The sequence below is a fragment of the Zootoca vivipara genome, chromosome 17, assembly GCF_963506605.1.
Source record: "Zootoca vivipara chromosome 17, rZooViv1.1, whole genome shotgun sequence".
Classification (NCBI taxonomy): Eukaryota; Metazoa; Chordata; class Lepidosauria; order Squamata; family Lacertidae; genus Zootoca; species Zootoca vivipara.
This window is the reverse complement of record NC_083292.1, coordinates 1319011-1341974: the sequence shown is the minus strand read 5'-3', so window position 1 is coordinate 1341974 and position 22964 is coordinate 1319011. Positions and strand designations below refer to the sequence as shown.

General features: G+C 48.6%; 1 protein-coding gene across 3 annotated transcripts in view; it reads left to right on the top strand.

Annotated features, from left to right (window-relative positions):
• The window catches only part of TTC28 (tetratricopeptide repeat domain 28), a 126764-nt gene that overhangs the window by 25777 nt on the left and 78023 nt on the right, over nt 1–22964 (top strand). The window contains exon 1 of one of the 3 annotated variants that reach the window (XM_035099247.2): nt 12079–20684. The exons of the other annotated variants lie outside the window; for them this stretch is intronic. Within the exon in view, the coding sequence (XP_034955138.1) occupies nt 20658–20684 (27 nt within the window). The 5' untranslated portion in view covers nt 12079–20657. Of the gene's footprint in view, nt 1–12078; nt 20685–22964 lie in introns of those variants that run through there. 3 annotated transcript variants of the gene reach the window in all.

Below are 22964 nucleotides of genomic sequence, written 5' to 3'. Positions count from 1 at the left end.
GGCTGCAGGAGCATCAAGATGGCACTGCTGGAGCTGTCCTCTGGCCAGCCTGCCTAAGCCTCAAAGAGGCCCTTGTGTGCCTCCGTCCTGTTAAAGGAGGTTGCGTAAACCAGGGCACCACTAACAATGGTCTGGGTGACTTAGTGCTGGCAGCCGAAGGCCCTTTCTCTCAGCAGAGGACGGCCAAGATGTGACTTTCTGCTGGAATTGGGGTTGGGGGAGGCAGAGTGTTCATGGTGGGGCACAGAATGTACCAGGATAGATCAAGTGTGGCAGCTGGGATATTGCCAGTAAAGGTTTGGCCTCTTAGGCATTAAGTCTCACAGCTTCTGGATCACCTACCACAAGTGATAATATCGTGTTGGCAGATGCAATGTCTTGTTTCCAGAAGGTCCTAGAGAAGGGCATGGGAGAGCCTGCGGCCCAACCTCAGCTTAATTTCAAAGCGCCCACAGTGATGGGGTGGCAGAGAGAGAGAGAGCATGCTTATATGGGGCAGCAAACTCCACTTGCCACCAACTCTACAGACCTCTCATCTGCTCTGCAGCCCTCTGTTGATGCTCCCCGCATCGAACCATAGAATTGTAGAGTTGGAAGGGACCCTGAGGGCCATATAGTCCAACCCCTTGCAATGTAGGAATATGCTGCTGTCTCGTATGGGGATTGAACCTGCAACCTTGGTGTTGTCAACACCATGCTCTAATAGCTCTTAATAGAAGCTCTCCCTGCTTTTACAGTCTTGCATGTGAAGTCAGCCTAGTGGTGGTCCAGCTGTGGGCCCCTAGTCACAAACCACATAATGGCAAAAATGGACACCAGAAGAGCCCTGTGGCCCAGGGCATTCTTGCTCCATCAAGGAGTCCACTGGCCTGATCCCCTCGCCAACCAGCCTGCCTGCCTGCCTGCCTGCCTTCTAACCACCTGTTTCTAGGAAGCGCAGTCAAGCCAGGCAAGACTGCATGGCCAGCCCACTCCCATTTCATGTTCCCATCATCTGGTCCTGGTGTTTCCATGTAACTGTATAAGAATGTAAAAATGGGTTCGTTTTCAGGGTCTCCGTTTGACTTTTCCACAAACGCTATCGGGTTGTAACTCTTCCCCTTGGTGGCTCCCTGTCCATGGATATGAGGCAGGCACTGCAGATCTCCTTCCTCCAACAAGTCTTTTCAATGGAGCTCTTTCTTTCCTAGCCAGCATCTGTGTTAGAATTCTTTTAAACATGTTTTTTAAATGTTTTATTCTTTGTGTGTTTGCTGCCCTGGGCTCTTTTTGGAGGCAGCACAGATACAGGATACATTTCAATAATAAAAATCAAAAAGTAGATATGTCTGCAAATGAGAAAGTGGCACCCACAAAGGAAGGGTGGGCATAATCTGGAGACACCTCTGGGCCACTTCCTGGAGGGGCAGCTGGAGGGAAGTGACATTTTCCTCCCCAACTGAAGCATCATATTGTGGAAAGGGGGTTGACAGGTTGGTTAATAGGCAAGAGATTTCACAGCTATATTAGGACAAAATATCTCTTCAGTGACTTTAAGAAGTAAAAAACTAAAGGAAAGATTGTTTTCATTGGGACTAGGCTGAAGGCCAAATGACACTTTAAGCAGGAGAGCTTCCACAATGGGATCTCTGGGTACTTTGACTTGGGCTGGGGGCTGAATTGAATTGGGGCAGTGGTGCTCTGGTCTTCTCCCTCCCTCCTTTCCTCCTCTCCAGCTGCTTGTTCCAGAATCTCCCATGTAAGGTCTTGCTCCTGCCATTGTCGGAGTGATCCTTGCATGTGTCCCCATGGCCTGTCAGACCCTCCAAGTGTCCCTATTTTCCAGGGACAGTCCTGGATTTACAGAAGCTATCCCAGTTTCTGATTTGATCCTGGAATATCCTGCTTTTCCTTAGGACGTCCCTATTTTTATCATAGAATTATTGAAGGGTATGGAATTATGTTGTCTTTGTCCATGGAGTTTTCTTGGCAGGGTTACTGGAGTGGCTTGCCAGTTCCTTCTCCAGGTGGATCACGTTTAGTCAAAACTCTCCACTATGACCTGTCCATCTTGGGTGGCCCTGCATGGCATAGCTCATAGCTTCTCTGAGTTATTCAAGCCCCTTCGCCACGACAAGGCATTGATCCATGAAGGGGTGTACGAGACCTCCATATCTTTCTGGTATAATTCCTCTGTGTATTCTTGCCACCTCTTCTTGATGTCTTCTGCTTCTGTTAGGTCCTTACCACTTTTGTCCTTGATTATGGTAATCTTTGTACGAAATGTTCCTTTCATATCTCCAATTTTCTTGAACAGATCTCTGGTTTTCCCCATTCTATTGTTTTCCTCTATTTCTTTGCATTGCTCATTTAAGAAGACCCTCTTGTCTCTCCTTGCTGTTTTTTGGAAATCTGCATTCAGTTTCCTGTATCTTTCCCTATCTCCCTTGCATTTTGCTTGCCTCCTCTCCTCCGCTATTTGTAAGGCCTGGCTGTCCAACGAGTGGAGTGCCTGATCACCTCATCTGTCTCCTGAGAAATCTCTATGTGGGACAAGAAGCTACAGTTAGAACTGGATATGGAACAACTGATTGGTTCAAAATTGGGAAAGGAGTACGACAAGGTTGTATATTGTCTCCCTGCTTATTTAACTTATATGCAGAATTCATCATGCGAAAGGCTGGACTAGATGAATCCCAAGCCGGAATTAAGATTGCCGGAAGAAATATCAACAACCTCAGATATGCAGATGACACAACCTTGATGGCAGAAAGCGAGGAGGAATTAAAGAACCTTTTAATGAGGGTGAAAGAGGAGAGCGCAAAATATGGTCTGAAGCTCAACATCAAAAAAACCAAGATCATGGCCACTGGTCCCATCACCTCCTGGCAAATAGAAGGGGAAGAAATGGAGGCAGTGAGAGATTTTACTTTCTTGGGCTCCTTGATCACTGCAGATGGTGACAGCAGTCACGAAATTAAAAGACGCCTGCTTCTTGGGAGAAAAGCAATGACAAACCTAGACAGCATCTTAAAAAGCAGAGACATCACCTTGCCGACAAAGGTCCGTATAGTTAAAGCTATGGTTTTCCCAGTAGTGATGTATGGAAGTGAGAGCTGGACCATAAAGAAGGCTGATCGCCGAAGAATTGATGCTTTTGAATTATGGTGCTGGAGGAGACTCTTGAGAGTCCCATGGACTGCAAGAAGATCAAACCTATCCATTCTTAAGGAAATCAGCCCTGAGTGCTCCCTGGAAGGACAGATCGTGAAGCTCAGGCTCCAATACTTTGGCCACCTCATGAGAAGAGAAGAATCCTTGGAAAAGACCCTGATGTTGGGAAAGATTGAGGGCACTAGGAGAAGGGGACGACAGAGGACAAGATGGTTGGACAGTGTTCTCGAAGCTACGAACATGAGTTTGACCAAATTGCGGGAGGCAGTGCAAGACAGGAGTGCCTGGCGTGCTATGGTCCATGGGGTCACGAAGAGTCGGACACGACTAAACGACTAAACAACAACAACAACAACATGGAATTATGTGACCCCCAAGCCAAGGAGCTATACAACCTTTAGAAGACATCTGAAGTCAGCCCTGTATAAGGAAGTTTTTTTAAATGTTTAATGTTTTATTATGTTTTTAAATATGTTGGAAGCTGCCTGGAGTGGCTGGGGCAATCCCGTCAGATGAGCCAGGTCTTATGGAATAGGATGTCCCTATTTTCATTGGAGTGCACGCCTGGTCCATGGGGTCACGAAGAGTCGGACACGACTAAACGACTAAACAACAACAACAAATTTTCATTGGAGAAATGTTGGACAGTATGGTGGATGGAGCTGTGTTCTTTCTTAATGGCTGGGAGTGCCTTTTACTAGCTGCAGCAGGAATGCCAACTATAGTGATTCATGCACTTCAGGACTTAATTATTGCATAATCTTCATATCAGCTTTAACTCATTTTAGTTCCATTGTTTTGAGCCTCCTGTACTCCACTTAGAGGCTACTGTCATTCAGTGGAATAGTAAACGAGGTGGTTTTTTTGTTTTTGCAGGGGGCAGGAATAACATGCAGCCTGCTGCAATAACAGATGAAGGGAGAGGGGGGGCATGATTCTTATGGTATTGGATGCCCGTCTTCTGTCAGAGGTCACTTCAAAGACCCCAAGAGGCTCCTGATCTCTCCTCTCTGTCCACTGCTTCCACTGCTGCTCTGTAAGAGAGGAACTCCATCCTCTGACTAGACCAGGACAGGAAATTGGAAGAGGCGCCTGGGTCCCTCCAAGAGCTCACTTGTTGCAGAAAGATGAACTGGAGGGGGGAATTCCTGGTGGTTCCTCGCTGAGCGCTTCGAGATGCATAGGGAGGCAAATGAGCCCTCAAAAGGGGGTGTGGAGGCGCCCAGGGAAGACACAGGGAGGCAAATAACTGCTCTGCAATGAGGAAAATGGTGTTTTCCGGACAAATTAAAAGAAACCAGGACCGGGAGAGCCTGTGGGAAGATCTAGTGGTGAAGGAGCAGCATTGGGCCCCAGTGGAGAGGGGGGAGGCACTAGTGGTTTCCATGGTCTGTTCAAGAGTACCACATAGAATACCACATAGAATCACAGAGTTGGAAGAGACCACAAGGGCCATCCAGTCCAACCCCCTGCCAAGCAGGAAACACCATCAAAGCGTTCCTGACAGATGGCTGTCAAGCCTCTGCTTAAAGACCTCCAAAGAAGGAGACTCCACCACATTTCTTGGCAGCAAATGCCACTGTCGAACAGCTCTTACTGTCAGGAAGTTCTAATGTTTAGGTGGAATCTTCTTTCTTGTAGTTTGAATCCATTGCTCCATGTCTGCTTCTCTGGAGCAGCAGAAAACAACCTTTCTCCCTTCTCTATATGGCATCCTTTAATATATTTGAACATGGCTATCATATCACCCCTCAACCTTCTCTTCTCCAGGCTAAACATGCCCAGCTCCGTAAGTCGTTCCTCATAAGGCATCGTTTCCAGGCCTTTGACCATTTTGGTTGCCCTCCTCTGGACACGTTCCAGCTTGCCAGTATCCTTCTTGAACTGTGGTGCCAGGAAATGGACACAGTACTCCAGGTGAAGTCTGACCAGAGCAGAATACAGTGGTACTATTACTTCCCTTGATCTAGATACTATACTCCTATTGATGCAGCCCAGAATTGCATTGGCTTTTTTAGCTGCTGCATCACACTGTTGACTCATGTCAAGTTTGTGGTCTACCAAGACTCCTAGGTCCTTTTCACATGTACTGCTCTCAAGCCAGGTGTCTCCCATCCTGTATTTGTGCCTTTCATTTTTATTTGCCCAAGTGTAGTACCTTACATTTCTCCCTGTTAAAATTCATCTTGTTTGCTTTGGCCCAGTTCTCTAACCTGTTAAGGTCATTTTGAAGTGTAATCCTGTCCTCTGGGGTATTAGCCACCCCTCCCAATTTGGTGTCATCTGCAAACTTGATCAGGATGCCCTCAAGCCCATCATCCAAGTCGTTTATAAAGATGTTGAGTAAGACTGGGCCCAAGACAGAACCCTGTGGCACCCCACTATTCACTTCTCGCCAGGATGAGGAGGAGCCATTGATGAGCACCCTTTGGGTTCGGTCAGTCAGCCAGTTACAAATCCACTGAATGGTAACATTGTCTAGCCTGCATTTTACTAGCTTCTTTACAAGAATATCATGGGGCACCTTGTCAAAGGCCTTGCAGAAATCAAGATATGCTACATCCACAGCGTTCCCTTCATCTACCAGGATTGTAATTGTGTCAAGAAATGAAATCAGATTAGTCTGACATGACTTATTTTTCAGAAACCCATGCTGAGTTTTAGTGATTACAGAGTTTCTTTCTAGGTGCTCACAGACTGTTTGCTTAAGGATCTGCTCTAGAATCTTTCCTGGTATTGATGTCAGGCTGACTGGGCGGTAATTGTTTGGGTCCTCCCTTTCCCCCTTTTTGAAAATAGGGACAACATTTGCCCTCCTCCAGTCTGCTGGGACTTTGCCTGTTCTCCAGGAATTCTCAAAGATAACTGCCAGTGGTTCTGAAATCCCCTCTGCCAGTTCAGAGTGGCTGAACACTGGTTGGCAGGCAGGGGTATGATGTCACTAGTGGCAGAAGATCCCTGCCCCCTGCCCCCAGGCTCTGCAAGCTTGTTCACAGCCAGATGTATATGTGCTGGAAGGGAGCTGCCATCCCTGGGAAGGCAGGAGGAAGGGAAAGGGATCAGCTTCCTTCCTGGACAGCTGCCAATGCCTTTGCTCCTCCCTCCTGATGCTCCAGCCTTTGGGGGGGGGGGCTGCTGCTGCTGTGTCAGTTCAGCGCTTGGGAGCCATCTGTCCAGAAGACCTGAGTCAGCATTGTTCTCCTTCCTGCGTCGCTCTGGGAACAAGACGGAGCAAAACTCTTTGTTTTATTACGCTTCTGTGATTTACAGCCTGGGCTTCTCTGGCCCTGCCAGGCAGTTCCTCTATGTGTTGCTTTTGGAAAGACTACCTGTTGGGTCACTGCCAAGCTGCCCATGCCAGTCAGGACCTGGGCCTGGTGGCAACTCCCCCATTTTGCTGCTGGCGCTTGATTCTTCAATTGCACATCCTGAACAAAGACAGGTCTATGTCTGTGAGTGAGAGGAAGAGAGCTTCCAGGCAATAGTCCTGTTAAATTGAAATGCCGGGAAGGCAGGGAGATCTGTGGCTGCAGCAACTGACACCTGAGCCATGTCATGAGAAGGACTAAACTGGTTGTGGGGAGGGGGCCAAGGGCAGAGCACAGTGACTTTGGCCTGTCTGTGGACCCCACCCGCTTCCTCCCTCCCTCCGCACGCTTGACATCTCTTTCAGAGTCTTAATTCTGCATCTGTACAGGAAACTTAGCATTTGGATTTCCCAGCGCTGCACCCCCTGGATGGTGAAGGTGTCTGGCTGAGGAAGCCATGTGGGTGTTTCAAGGCATTCATGGAAGAGACTGTTGTGTGTGTGTTGAGGGCCCCTGGGCAGATGCTGGTGGGCCACCTTCACGCCCTTCTTTGCTCATTTTGGAAGGGGACTGAAGCCAGTATTACTTCTCTTCCAGGCTGTTTTTTATAAAATCATAGAATTGTAGATTTGGAAGGGACGCCAAGGGCCATATAGTCCAACCCCCTGCAGTGCAAGAATCTCAACTAAAGCATCCATGGCAGGTGGCCATCCAGCCTCTGCTTAAAAACCTCCAAGGATGGAGAGTCCACCACCTCCTGAGGGTGTCCATTCTACTGTGGAGCAGCTCTTACTGTCAGAAAGTTCTGATGTTGTCGGAATCTCCTTTCTTGTAACTTGAAGCCATTGGTTCAAGTTCTGCCCTCCAGAGCAGGAGAAAACAAGCTTGTTCAATCCTCCATGTGGCATATTTGAACACTGTTGTAGCTACTTGGACCTGGTGCCCTGAGAATCAGAGGAACAATACTAAAGCCTAAAGGTTTGCTAACACTTGGAGCAGCTGGTGATGATGGCAGCTTTGGCCACAAACCTGGTCAGGGAGGGAGGGGAGGGTGTTGGGTTGAATTGTGTCTAGAGGTAATGCAGGGGCCATGTCTTCTTGTGCACCTGGGCAGCAGGTGAGGGTTCTCCCCTTGGGTGGATCTTGCAAGAGGAAATGCTTGAAGGCTGGAGCTGCAGGAGCAGCAGCATCTGCCAAAGGGCAGCAGACGTCTTCCGCAAGCTTGGATCTGTGCATCAGACAGACAGACAGACAGACAGACAGACAGACAGACAGACAGACAGATCATTTGCATGTCCCATGTTCTGCGGCATTAACTACTAATGGCTAAAATTTCAGTAGATGCCAATGGACTAAAGGCACACATGGCAAAAATGCCGCAGAGTGCTGGGACGTTCCCTGTCAGGTGTGACTTCTTTAGTCTGGCAATATTTCCCCCAAAAGAGGCGCTAGGTGACCTTGTTGCCCTGTTCAAGGTGGGGCGCTGCAATGGTCACTCGCATCTTCCTGATGTCTTCCCAGCGGAGTCTGCAGGTGGACACTGGGCACTTTCTCCTTCCTTGCTTGCAGCTAGCCGCCTTGCTTCTCCTTGCAAATCAGTAAGAGAAGACTCAGCAGCAGAGGAGCCTGAGAACGGTTGCTGGCTGTTACAGGATCCTGTGCAGAATCCCTTGGGGAAGGACGAGCAGAATGGATGTTGTAACCTCCATATGTTTCCAGAGCGTGGAGGAGAATTTTGAATAGACAAAACAGATCTTTTGCAATACAATAGCTTTATTGTGCAGCCTTTTGAGGAAGGGAGAGCTGAGCGAAGCTTACCTTTCTTTCCTTCAGTCCATTAGCATTGGAAACAGGCAGCACAGCTCCACAGCAACTGCAGGGAGCTTCCCCCCTGCAAGACGAGGAGAAGGAGGCCTTCTGCTCTTAGGTTTCCGTTTTGCTGCGTTCTCCTTTCAGACACTCCATGTGAATGGAGAATGTTATCCTCACCACAGTTGTGAGGGCTGAGGTTTCTGCAGCTGCTCGATTGGGGAGAAGCAATGAAGAACTGAGATGGCCACTGGGAGGATCAGAGATGCATCAAAGGCTTGTTCAGCAAAGGGAGAATGCTGTGGGCTTGCAGTTGTGCTTGCAATTCCCCTTTAATTTGCGTACTTCGTATGGCCCTCAAATCACACCCATCTCAGTAAGTCCCCCCTGTAAATTTGGGTTTACTTGATACGGGGGAATTGTGGAAAATTGGGCTCCAAATTGCTCCATGTTGGGTGGCAGGTGATTAGTTTTAGGCGTTTGGGGAGGGTGGCTCAATTGTTGCTTTCATTTCTTTTTCAACTGTGCTTGCAACTCTTTCCAGTGTGCTTAGCCTTCCGTGTAGCTTTCTTTGGATCCCTCAGATTTACACAAAACCAGAAAACTGCACAAGCAAACCACATTTTAAATTTCTATAGCAGATATTTTACAACAATCCAAGAAGTGTTTACTGCGAATTTATAACTGCCTTACTGTGTGCTTTTGCACACTTGTTTGTTTGATGGGGGAAACTACAAAAAAAAAAACCCACTCACACCTGAGGTGTAGCTGTCTCTGCCCAACTGGAAGTTCCTATTTGTGTGCCAAAGTGTGCGGGTTTGGACTACTCCAGTTCAATTTGATGTGGGGAGAAGCACAATAATAGCTAAATAGTGCTCCATTGTGGACAGGCCTTGAGAAAAATTGGAGCATGGGGTTTTTCCTGCTTTACAGTGAGGCTTCCTGGCTGTAGCCAGTGGATGGGATTCAGTATCTCTGGACATTACAGTGGTACCTCAGGTTAAGTACTTAATTGGTTCCGGAAGTCCGTACTTAACCTGAAGTGAACTTTCCCATTGAAAGTAATGGATTAATCAATTCCAGACGGGTCCGCGGAGTACTTAACTTGAAAGTACTCAACCTGAAGCGTACTTAACTGTATGACTGTACTCCTGTTTCTGGAGAAAGCTGCCTCACTTTGGACTCATCCACACTTACCTTTGCTCTGGGCTTTCCAGGTCTGTCCATGTCTGAGCAGTGTTGGGTTTTTCTCCCTAATGGAGCTTAAAACTGCATTTTACTGCTAAATCAGAGCAAACCACAATTGGGTTTTCTGCAGATGACCCCTCTGAGATGTCAGCAGGGGACTGGGTTTAATGGGCACATGGGGCGGATTTGAACGAGCCAGGTGTCGGGGAGTGGGTGCTGCTGTTGGGGTCTGCAGACCCACTTCTTTGGGGCTAAGGGAGTGAGAGGACTGGAGTGGCAATGTGTTAGTTATTTGTACCTACTCACGTGCGTGGTTCTTAGTGAACAGCCAGAGGACTCCCTCTCACCTTTGCAGAGGCAATGTAAAGGCAATGTAGGGCAGGATGCTCAACCATAGAGCCTTGGGTGGCTTCCCAGTGGGCTTCTGGGCCTCCGCCTGCCTGGCGTCTCCTCGTTCAGCAGCCCCAATTTCTAGGTCAGCCACAGCCTTGTTGCACGCATCCCAGCAGCTGCAGCAGCAGCAGCCACCTCTTGCACGCTGCATAAAGGGGGCTGGGAGGCAGAGGCGTTTGGGGTGGGGTGTTACGGTGTGGGGTGGAGGGAGGTCTCCTAAAGGAGAAGGAAGTTAGAAAGTGAGATAAAAGGTTAACATTGTTAACAAACAAACAAACAAACAAACAAACAAATAAATAAATAAATAAATAGAGGAAAGCTGTTACAGGAGAACGGGGGAGAAGTTGTTGAAGGAGCTACTGTAAGTCAAAATACTTTGAGGGGCACATGGGCATGGGAAGGGGAATGTATGAGAGAGTCAACCTTTTCCATTAAGAGCCTCTGAATGAACAAATTCTGCATAAACAGGTGAGACAAAATACCTCCAGAGCAAAATGTCTGTAGTTATGTTTGAGGAAAGCTGAGCTAGATAACTGCTTACCACAAGGAAAATGGTGTGGCAAAGAATTTAGAAATTTACAAAGATGGATCCGATGTCAGTAGAAAATGTTGGTAATTGCAGAGCTCTGATTCCACCCACCTGCCCCCATTTTGAGACTGGCGGGCCTCAGTAATTTCCATCCATCTATTTTCTTTTTTCTTTTTGGGAAGTCTGAGATCTCCTATGATAAAGCAGTTTTCCTCTCCCAAATCTGCATTTGCCCTTGGCTGGGGGCTGCCCACTCTCCATTGACGGGCATCTTGCCCTCCCTGCTTCGTGTCTGAAAGCCCAGTGCCCTTCCTTAGAGGAACCCAGCAACAGAGCATTAACGAAGAGGGGCACCTCTGGAACATATTAAGATGTGACATGCCCTTCTCCTGTGCAGCCTGTGAAATAGTTAAGTTTGATGAAGTGCTAATGAAGAATTATGGAGTTATTTGTTTGACTTTGTCACTCGGGGCTCTTCGCAAATGAGACTATTCATCTCACAGTGCAGCCAGTCGTGTTTCTTAAAGGGAATTAATTAATGCTGTTTGTCTTCCTACCCAGATCTCTGGTTCTTCTCCTTCCCAGGCCTGGTTTGCCATCATGCCAACCACCCTCCTGTTCTTTCTCAAATGGTTTCTTCTCTTCTGCAGTTTTGCTTCTGGGTGGCCACTTTTATCTGATCACCCCCACACTTCCAACTAACTCCCTTGGGTGCCTGAAAGAGCTGGCGAGGTGGGGGGGGGGTTGTTTCCTTTGGAAGGGGCCATGTGTGGGCAAGGTCTTTCCAGGGCCAGCTCCCAGCCATGAGGATGATGGCTCGGAGAGTTCTCGGGTCTCTCTCTCCTTCTCTTGCTGGCAGCAGGCTCTCTTTCTTGGCCCCTACTCACTGGCCAGTCCATCAAAGGAGGAGGCATGTAGCTTTGTTGATGGAGGCTCAAGGCTCAAGGCATAGTGGAAACTGAACCAGGGTTTTCAGACAGAGCAGAGGAAGGCAGAGTCTGCAACTGACAGGGCTGAGTGCCCTTAGGATCTAGCTGTCACAACTCCCAGCATAGGCTGTCAAGTCTTGATGCTGAAACCATTGATGATCAGGGTGATCCCCTGTTGAATGGCAGGTGTCAACTATGGTCTTTTGACTGGAAGTGAATTGGTGGCCTCTGCAGTTGCTAACTGCTGAGGTTCCCCTAGCAAATGGAGGCAAGGGCTGCCATGGTCTTCTTCATCTAGCCCCTTCTGGCCACTGAAAGCTTTCCGATGTGGTGGGCACAAACGTGAGCCCCATGGATCCCCCAGGGTCTGCCTCAGAGATGCTGTGCAAGTAGAAGAAGCTACGTTTCCTTGTTTTCTGCATGGACAAAAATGGATGTGTCATTTTCCACCAAAGGTCTGGGAGAAGCACAGGTGGGAAACATGCAGCTGTGTTCCTTGGTTGTGTGTGTGTGTGTGTGTGCAGGCATTCATATGGTGGTGCTGAGCGGCTTACCCTGCAGCAGGTGGGGCTTATTGTCTGTCCACTGAACAATGCAGGTATTTGAGGGCTGAGTAGTTGTACACAGGGTTTGGGTGTGGCATCATTTCTGGCGTTTGGAAGAAGCTCTGTCCCCCAGGCAGCTAAGAGGGGTGTGTGTGTGTGTGTGTGAGAGAGAGAGAGAGAGAGACAGAGAGACATCAATGTCTGCTTGCAGTTGCGGGCCGGGCACAGAGGTGGGGGGGGGGGGAGGAGGAAGGATTTCCCCTGTCTTTGAACATCCCTGATCTTTACTGTTTGGTCTATATATTTCTGCATTTTTAAAAAAATTAATTATTCTTTATTTAAACAATAATAATTTTACAAAGAGAAAAAAAGGAAATTATATCAAATTAAATACATACAAATCAAATATGTACAAAATATAAAAAGAACAAAGAAGGAATAATAATAATAGTATCATAAAAATAAAAAATAAAAAAACCCTCCACCCTGTGATGGCTTCCAGCCTTTTCTCTATTTCGGTTTCTATATCCGAAGTTCTCTGTATACCTTTTTACGTTTCCTTCCATTTTTGTTTGAGTCACTTGGGCCCTTCACCTGTCTGCTAAGAGGTTAGCGTTTTCCACATGGCCTGCCATATAATCATTAAATTTACTCCAATCTTTACCAATTTTCTGTTCTGATATTCCTTTGCTTTCTCCTATTTTTTCCATCATATTTTGATATCTTAACAATTTATTTTCTTCATTTCTACATAGATTTTCTTGCAAAATTTCTTAATTGTTTTACAGTGTCACCAAATATGTACAGTGGTGCCTCGACTTACGAATTTAATCCATTCTAAAGGCACCTTCGCAGGTCGAAAAATTCGTAAGTTGAAAGACGCCACTGGAAACGCGATTTCCCATAGGAATACATTGGAAATGGAAAAATTCGTAAGTCAAAGCAACCCTATCTAAAAATTCCTAAGTCGAAAAATCCCTATCTAAAACCGCCGCGGTTTTCTTTCGGATGTCAAGACATTTGTAAGCGCGCGGCCATTACCCCCATTCATAAGTCGAAAAATTCGGTTGTCGAGTCGTTCGTAAGTCAAGGTACCACTGTATGTACGAGCCTACCTCCTCGTGGCGCCTCCAACATGAATTGTCACTCCCTTTGTATATTTTTGCCAATTTCGCCAGGGTCAGATGCATTTTAAAAATATTTTCTCTTAAATCATAATTTGGTGTAAATTTACTATCTCTCATCCATAATTTCCCCCATTTCTCTACCAATATTGCTTTCCCCAAATCTTGTCCCCATTTTATCATGACCTCCTTTGTATCCCATCTTGTATCTCATCTTTTGTATCCCATTCTAATAATAAATCATATAAATTTTTAATATATTTATTATCCCCTCCCAATAATATTCTATCAAATTTTGAAAAACTATTTTCACATCCTATTGCCTTATCTTTCTGAAATCTTGAAACTACTACGTTCTTTCAATTTTTCCTCCATTAAATACTTGTGCCATCCGAAGGCCAGGCCCACCACTTCCAAATCTAATACATCCACATTCTTTAGTTTGATCCATTCTTTCAGCCACACTAAACCAGCTGCACCGTGATACAATTCCAAATTTGGCAGATTGAAACCTCCTCTCCCCCTTCTATCTGTAAGAATTTTATATTTGATTCTGGGTTTTTCCTCATTCCAAACAAAGTTTGCCAGATCTTTCCTCCATTCTTTAAAACACTTTGCATTTCCTAATATGGGTAGATATTGAAACAAAAAAAGCATTTTGAGGGAGGACACTCATTTTGATTACTGATATCCTTCCTAATGGAGAGAGTTTTAATTTAGACCAATTTATTAGGGTTTTTTTGTATTTCTTTCCATGTTCTCTCGTAGTTTTCCTGATACAAATCTATATTTTTTGTTGACACCAGTATTCCCAAATACTTCATTTTCTTCTTAATTTCAATACCTGTCATATCCTGTAATTGTTCTTTTTCTTTATTTTCCATATTTTTCTTCTTTTTTTTATAGTGTATTTTGAATCCAGCCAATCTTCCATATCATCATCGGCGAAAGCCCTTATCTTGTACCTCCTATTTCCAACCACAGTTCCTTTGATACCCTCTTCCTCTCTAATGTTCTTCATTAATATTTCTAGCACTATCATGAATAATATTGGGGATAAGGGGCAACCCTGCCTAGTACCTTTTTTATTTCTACATTGCCTGTAATTGTTCCATTTATTATTAATCTTGCTTTTTGATTTTGATAAATAGCTCCAATTGCTCTTTCCAATTTCTTGCCAATGTTTAAGCCTTTTAGAATTGTTTTCATAAACAACCAAGATACATTGTCGAATGCCTTTTCTGCATGTTTTCGAGGCATTCAAATATATTTATGATGTTTCTTATATTATCTTTTATTTGCCTTCCTTTTACGAATCCGGCTAGGTTATCATGAATTATGTCCTTCAATATTGTATTTAATCTTTTGGCTATCACTCCTGCGAAGATTTTATAATCGCAGTTGAGTAGAGAGATAGGTCTGTAATTTGTGGGCAGTTCCAAATCGGTATTTTGCTTTGGCAAGAGTGTTATTAATGTTTCTTTCCATGTGTCCATTTTTCCATTTATTAGGGTTTCGTTCATTACTTCTTTCAGGGGTGGTATCAATATCTCTTCCAAATTTTTATAATATTCTATGGGAATTCCATCAGGCCCTGGTGTTTTCATACCTTTTTTCATTTTTTGAATTACTTCTTTGATCTCCAATGTTGTTATTTTATCATTCAATATTTTAATTTTTTCTGCCGGTATTTCCAACAGTTTATAATTTTTTATGAATTCCTCTATCTCCTCCTCGTTTATTTCTTCTTTGTTATACAACATTGTATAATATCTTTCAAATGTTTTTATAATTTCCTTTGGTTTATCTATAATTTCCCCCTCAGATCTTAATTTATTTATTACCCTCTCGTTTTTCCGCTTTTTTAATCACCAGGCTAGAACTTTCCCAGGTTTATTTCCCCATTCAAAATTCTTATATCTCCAATATTGGAGATATTGCTCAGTTTCTCTAGATCTATCATATTTTCATATTCTGCTCTTAATATACATATTTCCTGATTAATTTCTTTCCGCTTGGTTTTATACAATATTTTTTCTTTCTTTTTTATCTCCTCTAGCAGGTTTTTTTTTTGCTCCCTTGCTTTTTTAAGCTTTGAATTTTGTTGAATAGCCTCTTGCCATTGCTTTCCCTGCATCCCAGACTGTTCTGCATGTCTAGATGTGGTCCTCTCTGTTGATAGTTAAAGCAAAGGGGTTGGGGTTGCCTGGCAACCACAGGGAGAACTAGGAGGAGGGAGGGAGGAGCTGTAGCAGAGAGAGAAAGAGAGAGAGAAACAAGAGAAGGAGGAGGAAGGAAGGAAGGAAGGAAAGAGGGAGTCCCTGCATGGTTCAGCCACCTCCATCCCACCCACATGGAGCAGAGCTGCCCTCCTCACTTTTTCTGGGGCCACCAGGGTCTTGCTCCTATCATCCCAACTGTGGTGAAAACTGCATTTGTGAATTTCATTTCTTGCTGCTTCATGACCTTTGCATGTTCACCCCATAACGTGGCATTTCCTGGACTGAGCTTAGGATTCCTCAGGTGGGCATTGAGAACCGACTGCCCAGGCCTGGGGTCTGACCCTTTGACTGACCCAAGCTGGGCTGAAAGCCAAAGCCGCTTTCTCTGTGCATGAGGGCAGAAGATCCATGGGGTCAGGAGGAGTTTCTGCACTGGGAGTGGTTCTTGACCCACATCTTGATCAGATTAAATGTTTCCATGGCAACAGGATGTGTGCTTTCTAGGAATGGAGGAGAAGGGCAGTTATGATGGGGCGGTTGAGGGGAAGGGAAGGAGTCCTTCTAAACAATGCATTTTCTGTTCAGCATCCTAAAAATTTCAGTGAGGTAACCAAAGCCTCTTAAAAATGGGGTCACAATTAATGTGGCTCATAAAATCCATAGTCTTCTCCCCGAAGATGCCGCATTTTGGGCCTCCAATGAAAACAGAAGTTAAAATCCATTTCCTGTCAAGTGAACCGCAGGAATGAACCGGGTGCCTGGGGACTCTACCATAAATAATTCACAGGCACAACATCACATTAAACTAATGCTGCTGAGCTCAGGATACAAGCCCTCACCGGCCAGGAAATTCCAATTTTCCCACTCCAGCCTCTCTCCTTAAGCTGAGGTCCTCTCAAGGCAGGTCATGAGACTGCTGTGGTGGGAGGGAGCAGGAGGGCGCCCCTTGCCCCACGGGCCATGAAGGAGGGGCACCCCATGCCCTACTCTGTCCCTCTTGGCCCTCATTCCCCAGAACACAGCTCCACCCTGCTGGGACCCTGCAGCAGGGGGGCTGAGCCTCCCCTTGGAAGCCATGAAACTCCAACTCCCATCAGTCAGTGTGGCTGCCTGGGGGACCGCAGGGTCAGCTGCTATCCCTCAGTCCCCATGGGCAAGATTGCTGCCAGCATGGGGCTTCCCCCAGAGTGGTCCCCCCCCCAGATCATAGAATCCTAGAATGGTAGAGTTGGAAGGTATTGCAAGTGTCATCTAGTCCAATCCTCTGCAACCCAGGAATCTTTTACCCAATGTGAGGCTCAAACCCATGACCCTGAGTTTCAGAGTCTCATGCTCAACCAACTGAGCTATCCCAGCTTCTTTAGTTCTGTTCATCTCCAGCCCTTCACCAGGGTATGCTGAGGTGTGCCCAGCTGGCCTTCTCTCCCAGGGCTCCAGGCGTTGTGCGTGGGGCTCTCAGGCTGGCTTCTAGCCCATTCTTGGCTGCACCCAAAGCTCAGCTTTTCCAAGATGGCTGTATCAGATTGCTGTACCGCTTTGGGGGCCTTTTGAGTGCAGTAGCAGTAGCATGGGAAGGTCTTGTGGTGGCCTCTTGTGGCCTTGCGTTTATCTGTCCTCCTTCCTCCCGGGAGTGTAGCTCTTAGTTGGCCTCTGATCTGCTCAGAAGAGGCGGAGGTGATGCAGAAGCGTTTTACCCCAGAAAGCCTGCATATCAGGTCATCAGGATTTCCTGCAAGCACAGTGTGACTCAAGGCCAGGTCAAGGCAGCTTTGCAAGGAGAGGGAATTCAGAAAGCCAAAGACCATTGTGAACATTTCTCTTGAAAGCAGGAGATGAGACCCAGGGAGTTTATAGGATTCTGCCCTTCCTGTTTTGGCTGTGATCCTAAAATGGTCTTAGCAGAAGGGATGATCAGAAGTGGGGATCCACAAAGTCGTTTCTCTGCTCTTCGCTTTCTATGTTGTACAGTGACCCTTTCAGGGAGAGGCAGAGTTTCTCAGAGCTCTTTCTCAAATCTTTCTTTCTCTGTGTGTTTTGCATCTGTTGGGGTCATTCTGAGTGCTGCAGCAACAAAGACCTCCCCATCCTGTCCTCTTAGCTGCAGGGGACGGAGGGGACAGAGGGCTGTGCTGTGGCTGCCCCTGCCTCCTCTTCCAGGGGCATCATCAGTAGCAAGCAGGGAGGAGAATTCTCTATTGCAACAAGATTAAGCTTAATCCTGCATTAACCTATTTGATCATTTTGCAGCACAGCTGAATAAATTGCAATTAATGGCAGGCACCTGGAGCCCTGTGATAATCCTGTGTGCGAGTGAGTGTGAGAGAGTGAGCAGCCTCCCCTACAGCAGCCCTTCAAGCCCACCAGCCTGGCAGTTGGTGATAAATGCTGCTGGCGCAACTTTTATCTCCAGGCAGGGTGCTCTGCACCTGCTTGAACCAAGTGACACAACATCCCTCTAATTAGTGCTAAGCGGGGAGTTTTCCCCAGCCTCTCTTGCCCTGTCAGATGGGGAATTTTCCAGATAAGCTGACCCTCATTTTGCAAAGGCCTGTCTCTGGATTATACCCCTGAGAAAAGAGCTTTATTCTGCCTGGATAAGCAAAGTATTTTTTTCCAAAGTGATTTGCAGTCTTTTGAAGTGAGTCACCCTATCCAGAGCCCAGATAGCCTCTGTGCAGCCAGTGGGGAGCTAGAGGGAGAGGCAGCCCCTTCTCCCACTTGCCTTTAAAGCAATGTTGAAAACACAGGCTGGGCCTCACTTTTGACTTGCATGGGTAGAAAGTCATGGGTTAAAATGGACGAAGAGACTGACAGGCTGAATGTTGGAACAATTCCCTCCCAGGCTCATCCTTGGCAAGTGGAGGACCTTGAAAGCCCACCTGAGAGCCGTTCTACTGGGTTAGGTGGGTGAGGAGGAGGAGGAGGAGGAGGAGGGACCTACAGCCATTTGTCAGGATATGGTGTGTGGGGCTGCATTTAGAGGCAGCACCACCTCTGATGCTAGCAGCAAGTGACTGGGGAGGGGGTCACTTTCATGCCCCATGTGAGCATCCCACAGTAATTGGCCAGGAGGTCTGGGTGAGATGGATCCTTGGACTGAGCCTGTGGGAAGGTTCCTCTCTCTGATCTCATATAATCATCTCAGCTTCTCGTTTTTTTATATACTGTAAACTATTTTCATGCCACCCTTCAGTAAAACCTCCTGGGTAGCCTTCAAGAGAGTAATGAAATGGTAATAAATGTAAAAATAACATATGTCTAATGTTACCGTCCCTGCTTTGCAAAGATGCGGCTCCCTTTCCCTTTTTAGGGTGAGGACCAACCTGCATGGGTTTTGCAGGGTCTCCTGAACCCTGCCCCAGCAAAAAAATAACCTTGGAACTGGTGTGCTGCTCGATTCAGGTATTTCTGCCTGAGGTTTCCACTCCTCCTCAGAGTAGTTCACTTTTTCTGAATTGGAGTGTTTGTGCCCACACTGGGGCCTTTGGGCTCACCCAGGTCCCTGTTCCCAAGTGGGCCTTTATCCTTCCACAAGCGCTTTCAGGTTTATACGGGGTATTCTTCCCCCCCCTGTCCCCTCCATGCGTATGTCCGTGCCCATGCTGATGTCCGTTGTGGGCATGCACACATGGGGACTTGTTTAGCTTGGCATGCACACCTCGAAAACATTTTAAATTGTTTTTAAAATACTGTACACATTTCTTGAAATACCAGATTTGCACAAAACAGCAGTGAACAATTGGTTGAAAACACTGCAAGCTTTTGCAATTGTTTGCACGAAATGCTGCCACTTCCTTTCCCACTTCCTGTGCTTGCAAGGAGAAATTGTTAGTTTTAATTTTAATAAAGCTGTTTTGTGCAAAGAGCTGTTTTAAAAATAAAAGCACAATGAATGTGCCTTCACCAACAATGGGCCATGAAGGGCTGGCTGCATCCTTTGCTTTGCTCTGATGAGAACAAAATTAAAGCAGGGTGGGGGGGGGGCAATAGACGCACCCAGCAAAATGGTCACCACCAATGTAAAAAAGCCCCGCCCACTCCATATGCTTCAACAGCACTTTTCTATGGGATTTTCTTCTTTTATCAGATTATCCATAGATTGGGAAAATCCTGATTCAGTGGGGGAAAGTGCTGACTGCCACTTAGATGCTGAGGATGACACAAGCAATTCCAGCTCCAAAGGAGGCTGAACCCTCCAGCAGCAGCTGGGGCTTGGCTCTCCATCCTGGCCCTGATCCTCCGAGAGCCGCCTCTTCCCTCTTGGAGGGGGCGTTCCTTGTGAGCAGGTGGGCGACGGAGAAGCCAGGCTTGCCTGGGCCTTGGAGAAGCTGCCTTGTGGGCCGGCAACTCTCCGTGGGCCCAACTTGAAGAGAGCTGCTTTTACGGGAAGCGTTTGCACAACAGACATCATAGCCCTGGAAAACTACCGTAGTTAGATGCACCGTACAAATAGTGGGAACGTTTGGTTTTGCTGGGGAGATAAAATATGTTTCTTTTGTGCTGTGCCGGACGCCTCCCCCCCCCTGCCCCGCCCCGCCAGGCCCGACTCTTTCCTTTGTTCGGCTTTGTCCAGCCTGCTCCGCTCCTGATGCCGGGCTCCCCTCGGGAGCTGCTCCTGGCTGCCCTTAGCAAGCCGGCGCGAACCTTTGTAGGAGGAAGCCTCGCGCAGCGCAACCCGCAGCTCCGGGCGCGCGGGCCGAGCTTGCCAAGACGGCCTTCCCGGAGGAGGCGCTGCGAGGGGACGTGGCTGGGCCGTCCCCAGAGGGCTTGGAGCCGGCTGAGGCGAGGAGGAAAGGGTTCCTCCGCCTGGGTGCTGCTGCAGACTCCACAAAGGGAGGGCGCGCGAGGAGAGGCGAGCACTAGGGCCCAGGAGGTGCCCCGCTCGAGCTGGGGTGGAACAGGCAGGCTGCGCCGGAGCCGAGGGAAGGAAGTCATTAGTGCAGCGGAGGAGGAGGAGGAGGCGGAGGCGGAGGCGAGCGGAGAAGCAGCGCCGCGGGCTGGCCGTGGCTTGGATGTGGGGCTCCGGCAGACAGGCAGGCAGGCGCTCGTCGTCGTCGTCGTCGTTCTGCGCGCAGTGCCAGGTGCCCCGCGGGGGCGCTCAATTCGTGGGGATTTATTGCGGGCCGGGCTGGGCGGAGGAGGCGGCCTCGCCCCGGCGGCGGAGGGGCTTGCATGGCCGCGGTAGGGCGGGCTGCTTCCCGGGGCAGCCGCCGCCCATCGCCCTCCGGCCTGCCTGGCCCTCTGCGGAGGATGTCGCGCCTCCCGGACTCCCCGAGCGGCCGCCCAGCGGTGCGCTCCGGCCCCCGGGCGCCGTGAGCGGCGGAGCCGGACCTGTCCCGCCCCGGAGGGCGACGCCGGCCCGCGGCAGCATGAGTGCCGCTGCCCGAGCCCTTGAGCCCCCCGCCAGCAGCGCCAGCCCCGTCCCGGCTTGATGTTCAGGAGCCCGGCTGTACAAATATGATGAAATGGCAGCCCCGGAAGAAGGTGAGCGCGCGCGGCACCGGGCAGGAGACTGGGGAGGGGGCTCATCCCGGGGGGCTTCTCCCCCCCCATGGGGAGGTGGCTAAAGCGGCAAGGGGGGCACTGCTGCCCGGACTCCGCCCTGAATCCGCACATGGCCAGGGAGGGTCCTGTCATCCGCTGGCTGGTGCTCCTTCCTTTCCAGGAAGGGAAGCCCTGGGCAGACCTGCTGGGAGACGGTGTGTGTGTGTGTGTGTGTGTGTGCTGGCACGTGCTGGTAGAGGAACGGGGGGGAGGCGCTTTGCCACGCCACTTGTGGAGTGGATGCCCCCCTGGACCCGTCTCGGTGCCGCCTTGGTTGCTGCGCACGTGCAAGGCGGCTGCCCTTCTGTGTGCCACTGCGGTTGTGCTGGGCTGCTGCTGCTGCTTTGAGCTCACGTCTCAGCTGGCAGTAAATCTCCCTCTTTCAGGCCATTTCCTTATATGGCTGCTTTGTTGGAAGTAGAGTTTCCTAAGCTGCTCGTCCTTCTGCAGGCAGCGCCAGCCAACTGTGGCGCTGGGTGGGGAAGGGATGGCTGCTGTGGGTGATGAGGGTTCTTGGGGTTCCCAGGGTGGCTTGCTGTTTCACCTAGATAGCTCACTGCTGAGCAACAGGACCTGTCAGTCTCCCTGTGCTGCATATTGCAGCTGTGCTGGGCCATGAAGTATCGCTCTTCCTTGGTCCTCTGCTGTGCCACAGCATCTCTGCCGTCCAGCAGGAGCTGGCGCAACCAGGGCCATTGCCCATCTTTGATTCCCAGGGACTTCCTGCCTTTTGCCTCAGTGCGGGAGCTGGGAAGGGGCAGGTGGGCACAGTTTCTCACAAACATGCACACATCCTGCCTGCCTTCCCACCCATCCTCCTCTTGCAGTGCCCTCTCCACCTCTCCGGCATGTTTGTCAAAGCCTGTTTTTGTCATTCGGTGAAGCCAGCGGAGTCAAGTCCTGTGGTTTGCGCTTTGGACCTCCCTTTGGGCTGCAATTGCAGAAGCCTTGACTCAAATTGCTGAAATATTATTCTTGGCAGCTGGAAGAGGCTCTTCGAAGTGTCAGGGTTCTTTCTGCAGGATCGGTTCACCCAGGCGATGCTTAATCACAAAACCAGAGGCTGGAGTTTGTTCTTTGTGCTCACGTCTCAGCCACAATCCTCACCAGGGCTGGTTCCACCCTCTGCCGGAGAAAGATCACTTTGCTCTTGGCCTTGGCTATCAAATGTCTCCTGAATCTGCTTGGTCTGTGAGATTATGGAAAGTCTCTCTCTCCATTTGCTCAGACATAGCAGGAAAGAGCTCTCTGGCACAGCCGACTGGCAGCCCCCACTGCATTTGTGGCATGAAAGGGGCTGCCTGCTCAGCTCCAGGCTAAGAGTGGTGCCAGGATGATGCCATCTGTGATGCCAACCAATAGCACTTGACCGTCACTCCCACACCATTTGGCTCTGAGGTGAGGCTCAGTCGCTTGCCTGGTGAGCCCAAACACGGTCAGCTCTGAACTGCTCCAAAGGGCTCTCTTCTCTGCCCCACTCCTCTTGTGGGTTGCTTGCTCTCCATAGTTTTACAGGAGCCTCTTTGTTCGGGGGTGGGGGGGTGGGGAATGGCAAGGGAAGGCTGGCAGGTGGGGAGAGTGTAAATGCCCATGTGGTTCTGGTGTGGGCACCCTATGGAAAGCACGCCTCTTCTGTTTGTATTTGTATCCTGCTTCCCCCCCCACAAAACAGGGTTCCATTTATGCCACTGCCACCAATACCATACCAGGCAACATTCCTTAAAGCCAAGAATAGATGGGTACCAACCCCCTACACCCAAGATGGCCCCTGGGGAGCTGGCCTTGAAAAAGGAGTGGTCTTGTTTCAGAGTTGCCCCTCCTTGTGGTACAAGCAGCTTCTGGGGGGTTCCAGGCACAGAAGGTGTATCCTCTTTTGGCTCATCTGAACTCTTCTCAAGTGTTTCTTTCCCTTGACAGGGTCTTGCAGATCCTGGTAGGCTTTGAGATATTTAGCCAGCTCCATCCCATTCTATCGGTTTTGCTTTGGGTGTGTGTGTGTGGGGGGGGAAGAGCTCTGAATCAAGGACTAATTCAAGGAGGCTCCTGCTTGAAACCCCCCCCCCCAACAACTATAAATAAGAAAAAGAACAGGGAGACAAATTCTTCTGCTTGGTTAGCTCAGCTAGTTAGAGTGTGGTGCTTCTAATACCCAAGAATGCAGGTTCAATCCCCATAAGGAACAGCTGCATATTCCTGCATTGCAGGGGGTTGGACAAGATG